We start from the raw sequence: 21,398 nt of genomic DNA, 5'->3' as shown, positions 1-21,398 counted from the left end.
TGTGGTAAAATCTTTTGGCAGCTTGTTAATGAAGAAACTGCTGCAAAAGAAAAAAGAAATTAAAAAAAGGAGGGAATATTAATTTAGGATTGTTGAAAAGAGTTTCAAGAAGATAAGAGAGGCTCATCAAAATCTGAAACAAAATAATGCAACACAACATGCTTCCCATCTCAGAATTATGTTTATTGTTTACTTGTGCACCATCTGTCCTTTCCTCAAATCTGAATCTGAAAATCTCACTATTTTCAGCTCTTTTTAATTTTAATTTTAATTTTGATCCCATGTGCATGCCAGTTGTATAAAACTACCTTGCTTGCACAACCATATATTTGTGCATATAAATGACGTGTTACTAGATTTACTATCCTAATTTATAACATTAATGTAAGGTCTTGTAATTTTCACACTTATGTCTAGGTATCTTTTTTATGATAATAAATTGCATATGCTTTTTATTGGTCTTATTTTTTATGAGGTCAAGTTGGTAGCAGGGAAGAGATGATGAGAAGTTACTACATAATGCAAATAAGCATTATTGGTTTTTGGGGCATCACATGTGTGTGGTCATGTGCATGGTTTTGTAAACAATGACTTCTAACCTAACCTAATATCGATTATCCATTTTGACATTAGTACTATTTGCATTACTAAATCATGTGTTGTTTTAGAAAACATATAAATCTGAACAACTCAGGTTGTTGAGCTTATTATTGCCATGAGAAATAATTAATGATAGAAAATGGGGAACTGTTTTTATATAGTGTTTTTTTAGGTGTCTTGTTTTTATATAGGTTTGTTACTAGATCCTGCCATTTTATCATATTTAATTTTCAATGGAACCAAATTAGATGCCTTTATATATTTTTTTAAATGTTTGTAGATAATAATAATAATAATAATAATAATAATAATAATAATAATAATAATAATAATAATAATAATAATAATTTGACAGAATTCTAAAGTTGGATGATGGATGTATATAAAAGTAAATTAGCAGAGTTCCAAAGGAAAAAAAAAATATTTTAAAATTAATTCGTATAAAATTTGTTAGTTTTATATTTTATCAAATGTGACACCAGGGACGGACATACGGGACGATTGGAGGCCTCGGCCCCTCAACTTTTAAAAAAAAAGATTAGTAGTAATAAGTTATTAAGTATGATTTAATTTTTTTTAAAAAATTATTTAGTATTTAGTCTAATATAAATAAAAGTCCAGCCTAATCTAATTATTAATGATTTTTAATATCTAAAAAAGTAAGTAACAATATTAAAAAAATCTAAAAAGATATTATTACTAATATTTTTTAATTAAATAAAAATTTTCAAATCCCATAAAGTCGATTTTTTTTCTTCTTGTAAGCATCCTTCTTGATTCATTTGTTATTAATTCTCTCTGTTTCAACTATTACAACTAAGAGATCTTTTTCAGCGATGAATATTGTGAAGAATAACTCATAAATAAAATGAAAGGTTAATTTTTTGCTAATTGTCTTTTAATTATATTGAAAAGAAAATTGCTGAAAAATTTGATACAGATTCTATTATCGATAAATTTTATGATACGAAAAATCTACCACTTCGTTAATAAAAAGTACATACATATTTTTTGTACTTTAAAATATATTCTCTATCGAATTATTTTTGTAATACATTTTACATTATATAATTTTTTGTATAATTTTTTAATATTATATGTTATTGGTCCCTCCAGAATAATATTTCTAAATCCGTCCTGGTGAGACCGTTTTTTATTATTTATAAATATGACATTAACCTCTCATAACTCATATGTTTCTAACTACCTACTTAGAGGATGTTATCAGTATAATGATCCATAAAATGATTATATCTAGAAAGAGTATGTTTATTAGACTGTAATTTGTTTGTGCAATTGTGGCAAGACATTGAACGAACTAAACTATGCTTATTAAGAGCAGCTTCACAAATTTATATATGTTTTTGAATTGGATTGTTACTTGAGACAAACTCACTCGCTTAATTTGTTCATGTCTAGAAAATAGAAACCAATTACCAACATTTTCAGCAAATATTGAAATACATATGTCATCTTTTCCTGATTAGAGAATATTAATTAGGTTATGAAATAACCTTTTTTGGTTCCCACAGTATTTTCCAACCCGACAGGTCAAGGACTAATCCGTCGTGGGTCGAAATTTTATTTAAGAGTCTACTGTTGGCCAATTGATTGCTGCATGTACAAAGCAGAATTCAAACCACCGACACTTGCTTAAGTGGATGATTGAGCTAACCATTCGACCAATCTAAGTTAGTTTGATTATGAAATAAGTCAAATAACTAATATTGGCTCTTCTGTAATTCTACTTTAATTAGATATATTTTTTTTTAAAAAAAAAAAGCAAAAGAACTCAACTTGTGACAATAAACTTTTGTGTCACATGGAAATTGTGATTATGTATTAATACATACATACATGTACATGCATGTGCACGTTCAACAAATAAATAAGATCAAATTGAAGGGCTTGATATTTCTGTTCCCAACTATTTCTTGCTTGTACCTAAAAACTCATTCTTACAATTTGAAGGAAAATGTATCTTTTTTTTTTTTTTTTAAACATAAGTATAGACATTATTTTCTATACGTATCTAAGTACATGCTACTTTGAAAGAAATAATAATAATAATAATAATAATAATAATAATAATAATAATAATAGTAGTAGTAGTAGTAGTAGTAGTAGTAGTAATTCCAAGTTATAATTATTGAGTATTCTGCTAATTTCAGGAAAAAAAAAAAAGAACGAAACAACTAATGTACAATCTCAATTATTTTCAATAATTAGCTTAATCATTAAATGAATATATAGATTAAAAGTCTACACATCCTCTCCTATATATATATATATACTCATAAATGAGTATATTTAATTTTAGGGTCTGTATTTTGTTTTATGACTATTTTAGGGTCCCTATACTCATTGTCAAATTGATACAAATTAACTTTGAGTCAAAAGTCAACGACATATCAGATTATAGATTATATAGTATAGTAATAATTCGAACGTAATAGGAAAAATGCATAATTACTGTCATTAATAATATAGCAACTAGCAAGTACATGTTAATATGTTTGTACTTGATACATCTCATTTAAATAAAATAAAATAAAATTCCCGTAAAAAATATATATGAAAATGTCAATCGTGTCTAAACGGATCGACACTTGTAGTAAAGGATAATAATTAATTTCAAGTTTTCAACACATATACTTGATTATATCAAATTAAAGTAAGACATTATTTACTTAACTTGATGATAAAATTAACTTCAACTCCAACACATTGATTTTGACTTCAAGACCGTTTTATAGTCATCAAATGCTTTTGACTTTGAGATAACTTAGAAAAGAATAATGAATGATACTAATTAAAATTAAACGGTTAAAACACACATTCAAATTTATAACAAAGGTTAACACTCACAATCAAAATATATTATATATTTGTTATGCTGTCCATATATATATATATATATATATATATATATATATATATATATATAGATTCACATTCAAATTCTACCTAATGATTTATAGCGTAGTAATCATACTATTTGCAATCAATTTTGCCATAAGATAAAGGAATTGAAGTGTTGGTTACTAGTCAGCTTCCCACCATACCAAAGTTGATATATAAGCTCCACTTGGAGTAATTTAAACTAATTAAATTAAATTCGTTTATTAAACTGTTTAATATCACACAAATCAGCTAGTTGTTTTAGTTATTCAACAGGAAATCCAGTGATGACTACCATAATCATTTTAATAATAAACCAGGAAAATTATGGGAAGGTGGAAAGGATTTGATTTGATATATAAAATGTTTTAGTTAGTTAAGGCATCACTATATTTAAAAATGGAGAACTTAAATTATTATTTTTTTGACCATGCATATGTGATGTATGTGGCAAAATTTCCGATCCATAATAGACTGAATTATGCTTATGGTGATTAATAATTGAGACATTTTATATATTTTGTGGAGTTAAAAATTCTTATTCAATTCAGTGATTTTATTTTATTAAATTTAAAAAATAAAGAAAAAGAGAGATAAAAAATTAAAGATAGATAAATAATAAAAAAAAGAAAATTATTAATAATCATATAAAAATAAATTAAATGAAAAAAAATTACACAGATATTTTAAATTGAATTTAGTTATATGCATATTTTGTTTTTTTATATAAATTGAATTAAATAAATTTAATTTATATTTTTTAAATATAAATCAAATTAAATTTATTTAATTTACTGTGTATATATATTGTACTAATAATAAATCGAATCAATTTAATTTAATTTATATAAAAAAATTATAAATCAAATTTATTTAATTCAATTCATATAAAAAATCAAACGAAATATATATGTAATTAAATTTAATTTAAGATATCTGTATAATTTTTTTTCGTTTAATTTATCTATGTAAATTATCCACAACTAATAAACTATATGAGAATGTTAAATGTAAAAAGAAATATTAAAATAAATAAATTACCCAATGCATGGCTTATAATAGAAAATTGTTACACAGAGAGAGTCACCCACTAACAGGTCCTTTCTTAGCTTTGCTTCTGAAAAAGTTACTCAGTTAGTCAGTTGCTTTTTTGACAGATTGGGATAAAGGAAAAAGAGAAGAATCCACACATAATTAGGGTTACTTTTGTCAATTCACAATTCATGATTCATCTTATTGCACCTCAAAATATACCCACCACTCAACAAAAAAAAAAACGGTTGAGAGAGAGATATTGAAGAATGAGAAAAAGACAGAGACACCATTGCTCTGTGTGTGGCCACTCTGGAGACAAAGAAAACCGCCTCAAATTATTAACTTTTTTCTGCTCTCTCTCTCTCTGAATTCAAACCCCATCATCATAATCGTCTTCTTTCTTTCTTTCTCATTCCAATAATTTCCAGCAGCAGCAACAAAATCATTTCACTTAACTTCAAACTCTCTCTGATCCCCCCAAAAAAAGGAAAAAAATTCCTTGTTCAGTTTCTCTGTTTCTTCCTCTTGCAATGTCAGAACTCTAGCATTCTCAGTGCAGTCACTGACCCTTTTCTCCAAAGTTTTCAACTTTTCTACTTTTGTTCTTGTTGGGACTACTTCCTCCACCACCCCCAACCATGGCTTCAAAAGCTACTAAGTAAGTGCAGAAGCATTTGAAGCATGCTTGCTTGGTGTTTGTGATTATGCTTCTATGAGTTTCATGTGAAGATCTGAAATTTGGTTCCTTTCTTTTTCTTTGTTGATCTGTTTGGATGGTTGGGTTCTGCTTTATAGGATTTGATCCAGTAGTTCTGATGTGCTATTGTGGATTTTTTACCTAAATTTTGTAACTTTTTTGTAAGTTGTATTATGTTTCTCAGTTTCTTCTTTTTCTCATGTTTGATTACAGTTTCAGCTTGATTTTTCTGTGTTCATGTTAGCTTAGGGCCTTTTGCATTAACTGATTGTTATATCACTGTCATTTTCACTCCGATTCTCATTTATTTTTGGCTTGCCAATGATTCTGGATGCTGAATTTTGGATTAGGGTCACTTTCCTTTTTTGTTTAGATCCATTAATTGGAGTGTATATAACTATGCCATTTTGTGTCTTTTTGTTTCTTATGTTGTCATGTTCTGTTTTGTAAAATGAATTGTTGATCTGTTATTGGCATTACAATTCTTTCTTATGGTAGATCCAATTTGTCTGAAACTCCCAACAAAACATCACTAGCAACTCCAAGAGGCAGCAAACTTAGCAGAGGAGTGTCCAAATCGGAATCCGAATCGCCATCACCCTTGCAAAATCTGCGCCATTCCATTGAACGATCGCCGCGATCTGTGAATTCAAAGCCTGCTGCTACTCCTGATCGGAAATCACCAAAGCCTGCCTCCAACCCACCTGATGTAAGTTGTAGAATGCATTTAAGTATCCTATCTCTCTTTCAGATTGTGACTAAGTGACCAAGTCTTTTAACTAGTGTAACAAGGAACCGTTTGAGATGTTTAAGAATATTATAGTCTTCCAATTAGTGCTAATTATTCGACATTTTTGTATGAGAATTGAAATTCTAGATAATGCATGACTTTTTAACTGTGATTCTGAGATGTCTAGCATATTTTAGGAAACTGCCAGAGATGTTTCTTTCATTATTCTTCATAGTTGATTTGGCAAACTACTTTATTTAATTGTGCTTTCCGTTGAAGGTTATACATATATGTATGTAGTCTGATCTCCGATTGTATTTTCCCGTGTTTTTCAGAAACAACCAACAAGAGCTACAAAGGGTTCAGAATTGCAGAACCAGTTGAATCTTGTTCAGGAGGATCTAAAGAAAGCGAAGGAGCAGCTCATTCACGCTGAGAAAGAGAAGCTTAAAGTAATTAATGAGTTGAAAGAAGCACAGAGATTAGCCGAGGAAGCAAATGAGAAACTCAGGGAAGCATTGGTGGCTCAAAAGCGGGCTGAGGAGGAATCTGAGATTGAGAAGTTCCGAGCTGTTGAATTGGAGCAGGCTGGAATTGAATCTGCCCAGAAGAAGGAAGAAGAATGGCAGAAAGAGATTGAAAATGTAAAGAGCCAGCATGCTTTGGATGTTGCTGCTCTTCTCTCCACCACCGAGGAGCTCCAGCGTGTTAAGCAAGAACTCGCCATGACTTGTGATGCAAAGAACCAGGCACTGAACCATGCTGATGATGCAACTAAGATTGCTGAGATTCATGCTGAGAAGGCAGAGATTCTTTCAGCTGAACTGACTCGGTTGAAGGCATTACTTGATTTGAAACAGGAAACAGAGGCCAGTGAGAGTAATACTATATTGAAGCTGAAAGCAGAGGTAGAAGCTCTTAAGCAAGAACTTGCAAAGGCCGAGGATTATGATGAGAAGTTGGCAGAGAAAGAAACTACTATCGAACAGCTCAATGTGGAGCTTGAGGCCGCAAGGATGGCTGAATCATATGCTCATAGTGTGTTGGAGGAGTGGACGAAGAAGGTTGAGGAACTAGAGATGAGGGTTCAAGAAGCAAATAAGTTGGAAAAATCTGCATCAGAATCTTTGGAAAATGTCATGAAACAGCTAGAAGGAAGCAATGATTTGTTGCATGAAGCAGAATCTGAAGTTGCGGCTCTTAAAGAGAAGGTAGGATTGTTAGAAATGACTGTTGGGAGACAAAAGGCAGATCTTGAGGATTCAGAGCATCGGATTAATGTGGCCAAGGAAGAAAGTCTTGAAATGACACACAAGGTTGAAGCTCTCAAATCCGAACTTGAGACAGTTAAGGAAGAGAAGATTCAGGCTTTGAACAATGAAAAGCTTGCAGCTGCTAGCGTGCAGACCCTACTTGAAGAGAAAAATCAACTTATCAATGATTTGGAGAATTCTAGGGATGAGGAAGAAAAGTGCAAAAAGGCAATGGAAAGCTTAACTTCTGCATTACATGAAGTATCTGCAGAGGCTAGAGAAGCCAAAGAGAAGCTATTGAGCAGCCAAGCCGAACATGAAAATTACGAGACCCAGCTTGAAGATTTAAAGTCAGTTTTAAAAGCTACCAATGAAAAATATGAATCCATGCTTGATGATGCACGGCGTGAGATTGATGTTCTTACTTGTAATGTCGAAAATTCTAAGAATGACTTTGAGAACTCCAGAGCCGAGTGGGAAGAGAGAGAACATCAACTAGTCGGCTGCTTAAAGAAAACCGAAGAAGAGAATTCGTCCTTGGGAAAAGAAATAAATAGATTGGCTCTCTTGCTCAAAGATACCGAGGATGAAGCTAGTGCCAGCAGGGAGGAAGAAGCTCAGTTGAAGGAAAATCTGAAGGAAGTTGAGGCTGAGGCAATTAACTTGCAGGAAGCTCTTAAAGAAGCAACGGCCGAGAACGTGAAATTGAAGGAGAATTTATTGGATAAAGAAAATGAATTGCAGAGTATTATTCAAGAAAATGATGAACTCCGCACTAAGGAAGCTGAATCTATTAAGAAGGTGGAGGAGTTATCTAAGCTACTGGAAGAAATAACAGCCAGAAACCACACTCAGGAAAACGGGGATCTCACAGACAGTGAGAAGGATTATGATTTGCTTCCTAAGGTGGTTGAATTTTCCGAAGAGAATGGGCATGGAGGAGAAGATGTATTGAAGGTAGAAGATTCAGCAAATCAAGAAGTGCTCAAACAAGGCTTTCAAGGAGAGACTATTCCTGTGAATGATAAGGCTGAAAAGATAGAATCTCCCAAACATGAGAATGGGAATGGAAAACTGAAGGAAGATGATGCTAGTAAGGAAAATGATAATTCAGTAGAAGTTGAACATAAAATGTGGGAGAGCTGCAAGATAGAGAAAAAGGAGTTGTCGCCAGAGAGGGATCCAGAGCCCGAGTCCTTTGAAGAGGAAGCCGATTCCAAGGCAGAAGGTGGCGAGAGCTTTGATAACATAAACGGTTCATCCATAGCCGAGAACAATGACGATGGCGCGACCTCTCCTTCCAAGCAGCAACAACAGTTGAAGAAAAAGAAGAAGCCCTTGCTTGGCAAGTTTGGAAGCCTGCTCAAGAAAAAGGGTTCAAGCAACCAGAAATAGAACAATGTTGCAACTTTGGGAGGTATATTGAACATTCAATTGGTTTGCATGTGTTTGCTTATGATTTTTTTTTCTCCCACAAATTAGATTTCTAAAGGAATGATGTGTAATATTGTTTAGGATTTTCTTCTTTTCTTTACCTTTTTTCCCTCTCATTTTGATTGTGGTTCTCCATGTTAGCAGGAAAATGTATGTGATTGATGAGACTTTTTTTTTTCTCTCCCTCTACTTTGCACCTTGCCCTCCTTACTAGATTTGATGAAAGAAGTGGCGAGTTTAATTGTATTCTTATGTGATCCCAATTCAAATCAAAGTCTGGATAGAAGTTCAATGTCTGAGCCTCCTTTCATGGATCAAATATGTATATTACATTCTCATATTATGTACAAGTTCACTTTAGGAAGCACTTACATTCAACTTTACTATTTGATTGTTTCTCCATTTGAGTTGCCAATAGATTTTGGCATCTGTGTAGCAAATGAACTCTTCCTGTTTTCAACAAATATGAACTTAAGTAAGATCACTGAAGTTCTACTAAACATTAATGAGTTTCTTTGAAGCCTGTGTTTGGAAGGAAGACAGAAACTGAGAGACTGAGATTAATTAAGTCTCTGTATTATATTTGATATAAAATATACAGAATTTAATTATATTTTAATATTTTATTTGGTTTAAAATAAATATAAATATAAAATAAAAATATTTACTAAAATATCTTTAGTTAATAAAGAAAATATGGAAAAGTCTAGGGGCAGCACTTTTATTAAATTCTGGCCAGTATGTAACCAGCAAAGAAAAGTGATCCATTGGATGAAATCTTACACCAATCTCACACTATTAAAATCATCATTAATAGCTATTTGATGGTTATAAATCACAAAAGTTGTTAGTCTCCTAGCATTCTTCAAAAAATATTAGATTTTTAGTCTCTGTTTCAGAAATTTTAGTTATTTGTATCCTCATTTTTTGGAGGTACTGAAATTTTGTATTTCGAAACTAAAATTTTAGTTTTAATTTCTGGTCATGAAACATAATACTAAATTTTAGTTTTTTAATTTTAGCTCTAGTAACTAAAAACAAATACTATCTTTAAGAAATTACTTAGAATCTTCTATAGAAGAGTATTATTTGAACATGGTAAAAAAAGGTGTGCTATCAACTACTTATGAGTTATGAGATTTAATCATTCCAATTTTTTTAATTATCATTTTGCATTTTAAAATTTATCTAAAGTTCTAATGAAGTGCCTTTAGTTGTTGGGCCTAATAGGATTTAAAGACCATTTTCCAAAATGAAATAAAATAATGCAGATATAATTCTTTATTTAAAAAAATAACTTGTGCTGTTGTGCACCGAATATCTATCTTTTCCTTTCTTTCTTTCTATTTTTTTTAGGTCTTAATTCTTTATCTATCTGCTTTATGCTTTGTACCTTTTTGTTTGTCGCCTTGAATAAGGACACCCCTTGTAGTTGCAGAGTGTAAGAATTTTGGCATGAAATTTTAAATATGACAAAGTGAAAACGACAAAATAAACAACCATATTCAATTACAATAACTCAAGGAGAATGAGAGAAGGAGAGAGCGGGGGCGAGCGGTTGAGGGTGAAACACGGTGAGGAAGATGGCCATGCCATCAGAAGAGATAAGGGGGAGAGCGTGGGTGGGTGTGTATCCGGTGTTAAGGAGGATTCTTCTCGAGAGGGGTTAGAAAAGTCATCCAAGGTCTCTTTTAGAGATAAAGTCATTGGTGCAGAAAAGTCTAAGGCCTTTGCATTAATAGGGTCTTTATCTGGGGATGGTATCGCGACGGTGACAGGTAAGCAGGGTGATTCTCGTCCACCAAGTGTCAGTTTTACCAAGGAGGCAAAGAGCTGTCTAGCTGAACCTTATAAGGAAGCCATCGTGATCAAGGTGCTGGATAAGCATTATGGCTACACGGCTCTCATGCATAAGCTTCGGATAGTATGGCGCATCAAAGGAGGGTTTGATTTGTTGGATGTGGGGTTTGGATATTTTTTGGTTAAATTTGATATTTCTGCGGATCGTGAGAAAGTCATTCTTGGTGGCCCGTGGTTGATAGACGGTCACTATGTTGCAGTAAAGCCATGGGATGTGGATTTTAGGCCATGCAAAAAATCCTTTGGATCAACGCTGGTATGGATTCGAGTCTCGCGACTTCCAATTTGGTGCTATCAGGAACAAGCAATACTGCGAATTGCTTCTGCAATAGGGATTCTGGTGAAAGTAGATTTGACTACTAAGCTTGCAGAAAGAGGAAAATATGCCCGAGCTTGTGTTCAAATTAATCTTGAGTTGCCTGTAATCAAACATATTATAGTGGAGGGTGTGACTTATGAAGTGGAGTACGAGAGTTTACAGTTGATTTGTGCTACTTGTGCACGGTATGGGCTTGATAAATCGTTGTGCATGGAGAATGAGTCCTTGGAAGGAAACGAAAATTCCTTTGGTGATGAAAAAAATAATGAAGTCCCGACATTAGTGCCACACAACAATCATGAGATTCAACAAGAGGCTGAATCAGAAACTCGTGATTTGGGTGAGAATCCTCGTAATTTGGGTGAGAAATTAGGAGTTGTTAAAGGGAAGGATGTAGTTACAGAATCATTGGCTCCTCACGTGCCTGATGGTCATGTTAATGAGGCATGCATGGATGATGGAGAGGACTGGCAACAAGTGCTGCATAAGGGAAAATTCACAATGGGCCAGTCATCAGGTTTGAAGGACCAAGATGGAAAGCAGCACAAGTTTGGTTCGAGAAGGGTTCCAAGGCCCAATTTGCATGGTGATGGAGGCAAATCAATTGGAATTAGGATGGGGAAGCGTGAAAAACATGAAATTGCGCCATCTCTATCGCGCAGAACTCCTGCACGTCGTGGAATTTCTCTACGGAAGCGTCATCGGCCTTCCTCCTTGCAGAACTCGCTAGTTGATAAAAATGGTGGCACAACGGAGGAAACCTTAGTAGATGGAAGCATGACAGGTGCAGTGTCAGGAGGTCCAAAGGTGACAATTATTGAGGATCAGAGTGTGCTAGTACCGCAGGACAAACCACCTATTGAGGTTGGTGATTCTGTTTAGAGTTTATGTTCTTATTTATTCTGTCCTTATTATTTATGGATAGTTTAAATATGATTGTTTGGAATATTAGGGGTGCTTTTAATAAGTTAGCCCGGGTGCATTGTAAGGAACTTGTTAGGAAATTTAAACCTGTTTTCTTTATTGTGGTTGAAACTCACTCTCCTTTTCAGCATTTAAAATTATTTTGGGAAAGGTTGGAGTATCACTCTGTTTTTATAGTAGAAGCAGAGGGGCATAAGGGAGGTATTTGGTTTCTATCCTCTATGAAGGGTGTTTGTTGTAAGTTCATTGATGCTTTTGATCAGGGTGTTACTGTTGAGGTTCACTTTGATAATTTAATTTGGAGGTGTAGTGGTATTTATGGCAGTCCTCAATTTAATAAAAGGGTTCTCTTTTGGGATTATCTTGTTGCACAAGCCATGGTTTTTCAAGGACCTTGGATTGTTCTTGGTGATTGTAATGAAGTCAAATTTTCTCATGAATCTAAGGGCTGTCAATTTTCTCATCAAAGAGCCGACATGTTTGCTACGTTATTAGGGGATAGTGGTTTGTTTGATCTGAAGACTAGTGGGAGGCGATTTTCTTGGTACAGGAGGGTGAAAAATTATGTTGACGTGGCAAAAAAGCTTGATCGAGTCTGTATAAATAGTAGTTGGTTATCTATCTTTCCAGAGGCTTATGCAGAAGTTTTAAATAGGTTTCAGTCTGATCATTGCCCTATTCTGGTGCGTTGTAAAGTTCGTCCTCAGCCTAAAGGGAATCGACCTTTCCGATTTGTTGCTGCTTGGGCTACTCATCCTGGGTATAGGGATATTGTGAACCAGTCATGGTGGTCTGGTAATAGAGGAATTCATGGCAAGCTTTTGGAAGTACAGAAGAATTCACTAGAGTTTAACTCGAAGGTATTTGGTAACATTTTTGTTAAGAAATGTGAATTAGAGCAGCAGATTAATTATTTACAAAAGCGTTTGGAAGTGGTGGATAGTATTTATTTGCGTCAGAAAGAGCAACAATTGCTTGATGATTATAATAATACTCTAGTGCAAGAAGAGCTCCTATGGTTCCAAAAGTCCAGAGAGCAGTGGGTAAGGTTCGGGGATAGGAATACAAGATTCTTTCATATTCAAACTCTTGCGCGAAGGAAGCATAATAAGATTCATGGCCTTTTTTCTCAAAGATGGAGTGTGGGAAACTGATTCAGAGGTTCTGAGTCAAGAAGCAGAGTCTTTCTATAAAAACTTATTCTGTCATTTAGATGATGTTGATTTGGGTTGCCTTGGTGATGTGCCTCTTCCTTCTCTGAATGAGGAAGCTTGCAATAACCTTACGGCACCAGTTATTATGGAGGAAGTCAAAGCAGCTGTTTTTCACATGAACTCTTTTAAAGCTCTGGGTCCTGATGGGTTTCAAGCTTTCTTCTTCAAAGAATTTTGGGAGATCATTGGTCTTGATGTTTGGAAGATGGTTAAGCAGGCATTCTCCGGTGTTCCTCTTGATCCGAGAATGTTGGAGACTTTACTGGTTTTCATTCCAAAGGTTGAATCACTGGTATCTATGAAAGATTTCAGGCCGATTAGTCTCTACAATGTAGTTTACAAGATCATCACGAAGGTCCTTGTTAATAGGCTTCGTCCTCATCTTACGGAGATTGTTGGCCCGCTTCAAGGAGGATTTATTCTGGGACGAGGAACTCATGACAACATCATCATTGCTCAAGAAGTCCTCCACTTTATGAAGAAGACTAAATCAAAGAAAGGCACACTGGCCTTTAAGATTGATCTGGAGAAAGCTTATGACAGAGTTGACTGGAGGTTTTTAGCTCATACCCTTAAAAGCTTTGGTTTTTCTATTCCTACACTTAATTTGATTATGAATTGTGTCACTGCTTCTTCCTTATCTATTCTTTGGAATGGGAGTCGTCTGAATGGCTTTACTCCTAGCCGAGGTCTTAGACAAGGAGACCCTATGTCCCCTATCTTTTTGTGTTGTGTATGGAGCGATTGGCATGCTTTATTAGTCATCAGGTTGATTTGGACTTGTGGGAGCCGGTTGCTATTTCTAGAGGGGGACCAAGAATATCCCACTTAATGTTTGCGGATGACTTGCTTCTATTCTGTAAAGCTACAAAGAGACAAGTGCAAAATGTGATGTTGGTTTTAGAGACTTTTTGCAAAGCATCTGGGATGAAGATTAATGTCGAGAAGTCTAAAGCGCTTTGCTCCAAGAATGTCTCTGCAACAAGGAAAGAGGTTTTTACTGGGGTATCCTCTATCAGATTTGTCCAGGACTTGGGCAAGTATCTTGGAGTTACCCTTAGCCATTATAGGATGACTCGTTCAGCTTTCAATGGTGTCCTGGATAAGATTCGGAGTAGGCTAGCAAGCTGGAAAGGAAGTTTACTCAATCGGGCTGGTAGGCTCTGCTTGGTTAATTCTGTTGCTACTGCTATTCCCACGTACCAGATGCAGGTCTCTATTTTTCTCAAAGGAATCATTAGTAAATTGGAGTCTATGATGAGGAATTTTCTTTGGAAAGGACAAGTTGATGGAAGAGGATTGAATCTTGTTAGTTGGAAGGTACTGGTTACTCCAAAAAAATATGGAGGTTTGGGGATTAGAGATCCTTATTGTGTAAATATTGCTCTTCTTGGGAAGTTAGTTTGGACTTTTTTCCAGCAGCCAAACAAGCTATGGGTCCAATTGTTGGATGCCAAATACCGATCATCTCTATATGATTGTTTTAGTTATCCTAAGAACAAGGACTCTCCCATTTGGAGGTGTCTTTGCAAGGCTTGGGAAGTGTTGAAGGATGGGTTTGCTTGGTGTATTGGAGATTTGAACCAGAATTTTTGGTTTTCTAGCTGGAGGAGAGAAGGACGGTTATCTAATGAGATGGATTATGTTCACATTTCTGATTCGAATCTCCGGATACAGGATATTTGGTCGGTTGGTAGGTGGCATTTGGATACTCTTTATTCTCCTTTATCTCAAAATCTGAAAGATAATATTCTCTCTTACAATCCAGATGAACAAGCAGGTCCAGAAGTGGGTTGGTATTGGAGTGGGTCTGCTGCTAAAGTCTATGACTCACGCAATGGTTACTTGTGGTTGTGTAAGCAGCTGTTTGGTTGGAAGGAGCGGGAGAATTGGCTTTGGCTTTGGCGTCAGCTTGTTCCGGAAAAGCATAAGTTTTTGGCTTGGTTGTGTCTTAAGGAGGCTCTTCCTACTGCAAGTTTTCGCTTTAGAAGAGGGATGTCATCATCAGATAGGTGTCCAAGATGTCTTTCTAGCCAGAAATCGGTTTTACATTGTATTTGGGATTGTCCAAAAGCTCAGCTTGTCTGGCATAGGTTGGATATTTCTTGTCATCCTTTGGATTTGAAGAACTGGTTCTTGTATCATAGCAGAGAGCATCCGTTCAAGTTCTTTTTGGGACTTTGGTGGATATGGCGAGCAAGGAATAATGACATCTTTAATCCCATGAAACTTGGCCTTCGGAAAAAGTGATTTGTCTGGCATTAACTTCAGAAAAAGAGCTTAGGAATATTTTTGAATTACAACGTATGTCCCTTCCCTCTACTCTAAATAGTTTTTGGAATCCCCATCTATTGGTATTTTTAAGATTAATTGTGATGCTAGTTATTTTGGTTCGGGTGATAGTGTTGGTTTTGCTTGTGTTATTAGAGATTGTAATGGGAGCTGGCAAAGGGGGTGTTTGGGAATGATTGAGAGTAATAGTATTCTTCAAGGAGAATTGTTTGCTATTTGGAGAGGATATCTCTTAGCTTGGGATGTGGGTCAACGAGATGTTATTTGTGAGACGGATTGTGTGGAAGCATTTAATCTTGTTACTCAAGATGGTTTTGGGTTTATTGATCCACTGGTGCTCAAAATAAGAGATATCATGCATTGGATTTGGCGGGTTGACTTTCGTTTGATTATGAGAGATGCAAACACGGTGGCAGATACTATGGCAAAGATGGCGATGAAGTTACAACTTTCGCATGTGGAGCTTCTTTCACCTTGGGAGGAGTTTAAAAGTAGTCTTGAACGGGACTGTCCCTTTATTTAGGCAGTTCTTTGTTTTGTTTGTTTTGTTTTTCTTTATTTAATTTATTTCAGTCACCAAAAAAAATATTCAATTATAATAATATTCTACAGTCTACACTTTCTTTTTTTATTTTATTTTATTTTTAAAACATGATAACCTAAACTGATTTGTCATTAACTACAACAAAATATCAATCAAGGTTATTAAAGTTGTTATATTTCTTTTTTTTATATGATATCCCCAATTTGATTAGCCAATAAATAATTATCGCGGATTTGAACTCTACTTAAGGGTTTTGTCGTTAGTCAATAGATGGCATATTCGAACTTCCGATACTTATTTAAACAAACTAGTAAACTAACCACTAAACCAACTCAAATTAATTAAGTTGTTATATTTCCTTAAGTTATTTATTTATTACATAGAGTAATATTTAGGAAATTATTTTTTTTCAACTAGTTAATTATTTAAAAATTATTTTATTTATCTTAAATTATATAATTAAAATTATAAATTCTTAACTTTAAATTATAAATTATAAATTTAAACTCTCAAAATAATTAATGTTGACTAACTAAAGTTAATTCTCTACGTATCCGATCCTCTTTTATGTATTACATGCTTTCTCTTTACAATTCTTTTTGTGCATGTCCTCCCTTCACCCTTTCAAACATGTTTGATGGGAAAATATAATCAAACCGACTATCTATATGCATTAAATTTTTGAAAAATTGTATGGTGCTTAATAGTTAATACATAGATGTCTAATTTGTCTAAAAATTAAGAAAAATAAAAATAGATCTCATCTTTTATTTTTCTATCAAATAGTTAAAAAATTAGCACCATAAAATACATTTAAATTTTTTTATATTCATGGGTCATTATATTTATGTTATTTAATCAATTTATTTTCTATTTACATTCAAATAAAAATGGAAAACTTAAGAATTAATGGTGCATATATAAATTTCACTTATTAATGGTGTTTAGTTTTAAGAACAATATTAAGACTATTAAATTTAACATATATACAAGTATATAAGATGATAACGTTTTTTTTTTTCCCTTTTCTTTTACACAAACAACTTTTCTTTTGAAAGAATATTAGATAGGTAGATACTTCTAAAAACACTCTAGTCAATAAAAAATTCAACAAAACTTAGTGTAAAATATAGTTGTAGTGGGTTTAAATGTGTTTAAACGTGATTTAATAAGTTCCAAAATGAAAAAAAAAAAAAAAAAAAACTTTTAAGACTTGTTTTGCTACACATTGAAAAGATGTGTAGTCTTCACTCTAACCAAATTTTTGGTTCATATATATAAAAAATAATAAATTTAATTATTTTTCCGGTCTTTATAATTTTATGAAGCTTTTAATTAAATTTTTATATTTTTTTAATTGAATTTTTATATCATATTAAATTTTGTAATTAAGTTCTTAACATAATAAAAATATTAGAATTAATGTAATATTTTGTTCATTTCAACAAAATATCTCATTAATAATTTTAACAGAATATTATGTTAATTTCAATATTTTTATCACAATAAAGACTTAATTATAACATCTAATATAGTATAGGAATCTAATTTAAAAAAATATAAAAATTTAATTAAAAATAAATTCGATAAAACTATAAAGATTGATAGAATAATTAAATCAAAATAATATTATTATTATTATAAACAATAGTAATTGATGTCATGTATTTTGGATTCCTTCAATTGCTTCAAGAAGTAGTAATGCTACTTATGAGTTGTCTTTCTTTGCTTGTTAGACCAAAATCAATAGTAATTGTCTCACCAAACGGATAACCAAAAACTTGTCTTTTTACCAAATGCTAGACACCATATCATACTAACTTCACCTTTTGACTTAATTAAATATAACATTTATGCTTTCTAAGTCTCATTTTCATCAAGAGAATTTTTTCTCAAAAGTAATTAATTATTCAAATGCGTGTTTGAGTAAAGTTTTTGGTTCATGTATGTTCTGAGTATAGTTTGACTTTGTTTTTCTGCTTTACATTATGATTAGTAAATAGAAACTTCTTTTTCGGAATTCATCGTTGCTGCCCCTTCTTCTTCAAGCTACTAATAAAGTCTTCATTCAATTTAATAGTAATATTTTCCTCTCCTGATTATATATTATGGGAGCTTAACAATTGACTATGTATTATATTATAGTTAATTAAATAATTTCAGGTAGTAAGAAACAAATAACAAGTGATATATAGTATATATATTTCCAACTTGTATAATTTTCAACCACACAAATCTTAGGCCCTAATTAAAGATAAAGGATTTAAGTATTATTTTAGTCTTTAACGTTTGAGAATAACTTTTGAGAATATTTTAATTTGATTTTTAATATTTTAAATGTTCTATTTCAGTTTCAAAAACTTTCGATCGTCTATTTCAATCCCAAAAAATTTAAGCGAGTTTAAATAATTCGTATATTGAAGAGCCAATAATATTTGATTTTAGTGTATAAGTAAAGTTGATCAACTAACCTTTGATTTTGAAGTGTTAGTGATTAATTGTTAAGATTTGGAGTGTTTTACAAACAAAAAAAAAATTGATGAAAAAAAAGTGTTCCATACAAAAAGGTTTTGGTTATATTTTTTTAATATATGAAAAAAATATGACTTAATTAGTAATATTATTAACGTTCACGTCACTTATTAACTATTAGTGTCAATTCTAACTATAAGATCCCATTGAACCTATTTAAAATTTTTGGGATAGAAATAAAATGTTTAAAATTTTAAAGACCAAAACTTAATTAAGATTTGGCCCAAAATAGTAATTTAGCCAAAGATAAATTATGAAGTTTATATAATATACAGTTTATTTAAGAAATATATTGAACTGCCTATATATTTTTGAGTGAGTTGAGAGCTGCAATTTATGCACATGAATTGAACATGAAACACATGCAATAATAATGGCTTGCATTTTGTAAAGTGAAAATTACAATAAAGAAAAGTCTAGGGCCAGCAACTTTGTTAAATTCTGGCCAATATCTAATCAGCAAAGAAAAGTGAGTCATTGGATGAAATCTCACACCATTAAAATTATCATTAATGGCTATTTGATGGCTACAAATCACAAAAATTGTTGTTCCCCTAACATTCCTCTTACAATAATGTCCATATGTTGTACTATAAGTCTGGTCCTAAATCTTATATCAATCAATCCATCCTCACAAAACAGTATGTTGATCCTAAGCTAGAGACAACCAACAATGATAATTAAAAACAAAATCCCATTATTGTTGTGATGAACCTTGATTGTTGACTATGGCTGGTTAGATTCTTGACTGCAGACATTAGAAGAAAAAAAAGCAACAAAATGAGTATATGTGTTGATTTGATACCTTATAATAAAATAAGTGAACTTAATTAAAAAGAGAAAAAGAATAGGATTACTTACTCTATGATGTGTTTCCAATAAGCATCACTTGCTTCCTCATACATGAAATCTGTCCACATTTCAAAGTTGTTGGTTGAAGTTGGAGAATTATTATTATTATTATTATTATTATTATTATTATTATTATTTACTTTGTTGGAATATTCATGATCAGGTGATGAGGCTGAAACCAGATTTGGAAGTGAATAACAATTCAATGGTGTTGTAGGAGTAGAAGAAGAATTTGTGCCATCAACAACAACTTTCTCATTATTATTATTATTAACATTTTCAGACTTCATCATGCAACTACCACCATTCATGTTGTGCTGATTATCATCATGAGGAGGAGCTTCAAAGTTTTGGAAATTGGGCTGATTTTGACAAGGGAAAGAATCATTACTGCAAATAAGGTTTTGGAGCATAGATTCATTCAACCCTAAAGATTCATAAAAACCATTTGGAACTGATGATGATGATGATGATGAGGTTAATGGACCAAATTGTTGATGATTAAGTAGTGGCTCCAAGTTTAGTGCAAGATTATTATTATTAGTAGTAGTAGTAGTAGCAAGGATTTGAAGCATGTTTTGGAGGATTTGGAGTTTGGCATGATCAGAGTTAATAAGAAGAGTACTTAATAGAGCATTATTGTTGTTGTTATTATTGTTGAGAATGTTTGCAGCAAGAAGCAAGTGTTGAAGATTGGAAAGAAGTTGAAGTTGATTATTATGATTATGATCTAATCTTGGACGATGAGTCACTGGATCTAACCCCATTCGTAGAAGCTTCTTTCTAAGATTAGTGTTCCAGAAATTCTTGATTTCATTGTCAGTTCTTCCTGGTAGATGACTTGCTATTGCTGACCACCTATAATCACACAACCAAAATATTTAAGACTTGTTTTTATGTAGTCAAATAATATATATATATACATGTCATATATCTGATTTAAATAAAAAAATTCTATCCATTTGTTTTTTAGTAATATTACATTATCAATAAACATATATTTTTTATCAGTATTTCATCAGCAATAATTTACATTTATATTTATAAAAATTTTCACACAAAAAATATATAATTAACATACATAAATTAATATAATTTTTATTCACATTTTTTAAAATTTGTATACATAAATTAATAAAATTTATTTATTAAAGATAATTTAGAAATGATCTATTAATCAATTTTTAAAATTTTTTCAATTAAATCGAATATTTTCATTTAAATATATTATAAAATACGTGTCAAAACTATATCTATCAGGTAAAAATATAGATTTTTATCAAAAGAGTAAAAAATAAATTAAAAAACAAAAAAATATCATTAATAATATTTTAGGGTTAATAATTACTTATTGCCAAGAAGTTGATGTAAGTTAATGATGAGTTTCTCTTCTTCTTGAGAGAATTTTCCTCTCTTGATACCAGGCCTGAGGTAGTTACTCCACCTCAGCCTGCAACTCTTTCCACATCTGTTTAGACCTGCAATCTTAGGAAGCGCTCGCCAATTACTTCCATGGCCGTTTTTGTTTATGTAATCCACCAATATTCTATCCTCTTCCGCTGTCCATGGACCTTTCTTCAACCCACTCTCATCATAACCACTTCGTGATCTCCCCATTTTCACACTACCAAAAAAAAAAAGTATATATAAGAATTAGAAAAAAAAATAAATAAGTTCTTAACTTTTGTATTCAAAGACAGATAAATTTTTTATTAATTGAAAATATAAAAATATTTCTAACTTTTTAAAATATAAAATATTTAAATTTTTTTCTGTCTAAAATATATAAAGACAAATTAATCCTCTAAAAAAACTTAAATATCTCACATTTTAAAAAATTAAAAACATTTTTTGTATTTTTTATTAGACGAAAACCTTTAAAAAAAATCAAGAACCTATTCGTCATTTACTCAAGAACATTGATTCATTTATAACAATAAGAAAGTAGAATATAATGAAGAATCCAAACCTTGTTAAGAATGTTGTGAAGTGGAGAAGAAAGGTTATAGAGTAATTAGAGAATAGAGTAGTAGTGTATGTTGGAACTTTGATATTTATCAAAGACACAAGCTAAGTTAGTATATATATAGGGTGGTGATGTATATGTTTGAACTTTGAATATAATTATTAATAATTTAATTTTATGATGAAAAATTCCAATGCAAGTTTTGTTCTTAATATATGTGCATGTAGATGAATGATAACGACACT

The 21,398-nt window shown here is 32.1% G+C and overlaps 2 protein-coding genes across 3 annotated transcripts; one reads left to right on the top strand and one right to left on the bottom strand.

Moving 5' to 3' along the window:
• The first annotated feature begins 4,589 nt into the window (after positions 1-4,589).
• LOC107629509 (WEB family protein At3g02930, chloroplastic) lies at positions 4,590-8,946 on the top strand. Of its 2 annotated transcripts, XM_088507877.1 has the most exons (4): positions 4,590-5,194; positions 5,732-5,942; positions 6,299-8,633; positions 8,795-8,946. In XM_088507877.1, exons 1-3 carry the CDS (start codon positions 5,175-5,177, stop codon positions 8,609-8,611), a joined length of 2,544 nt encoding a protein of 847 aa, XP_088364003.1. In that variant the 5' UTR covers positions 4,590-5,174; the 3' UTR covers positions 8,612-8,633; positions 8,795-8,946. The 2 variants fall into 2 exon arrangements, with proteins under 2 accessions (XP_088364003.1, XP_016187805.1); XM_016332319.3 differs by having other exon boundaries at positions 6,299-8,946.
• A 10,115-nt stretch (positions 8,947-19,061) lies between these two features.
• On the bottom strand, positions 19,062-20,804 carry LOC107634159 (uncharacterized). Its single transcript, XM_016337734.3, has 3 exons — positions 20,536-20,804; positions 19,197-20,045; positions 19,062-19,083 (listed from the first exon to the last, which is right to left on the bottom strand). Exons 1-3 carry the CDS (start codon positions 20,802-20,804, stop codon positions 19,062-19,064), a joined length of 1,140 nt encoding a protein of 379 aa, XP_016193220.1.
• Positions 20,805-21,398: the final 594 nt, after the last annotated feature.

This window comes from Arachis ipaensis, chromosome B3 (assembly GCF_059453495.1).
Source record: "Arachis ipaensis isolate K30076 ecotype BB chromosome B3, ASM5945349v1, whole genome shotgun sequence".
Taxonomy (NCBI): domain Eukaryota; kingdom Viridiplantae; phylum Streptophyta; class Magnoliopsida; order Fabales; family Fabaceae; genus Arachis; species Arachis ipaensis.
The sequence above is the reverse complement of the archived record's forward strand: the minus strand, read 5'-3'. Positions and strand labels throughout refer to the sequence as shown.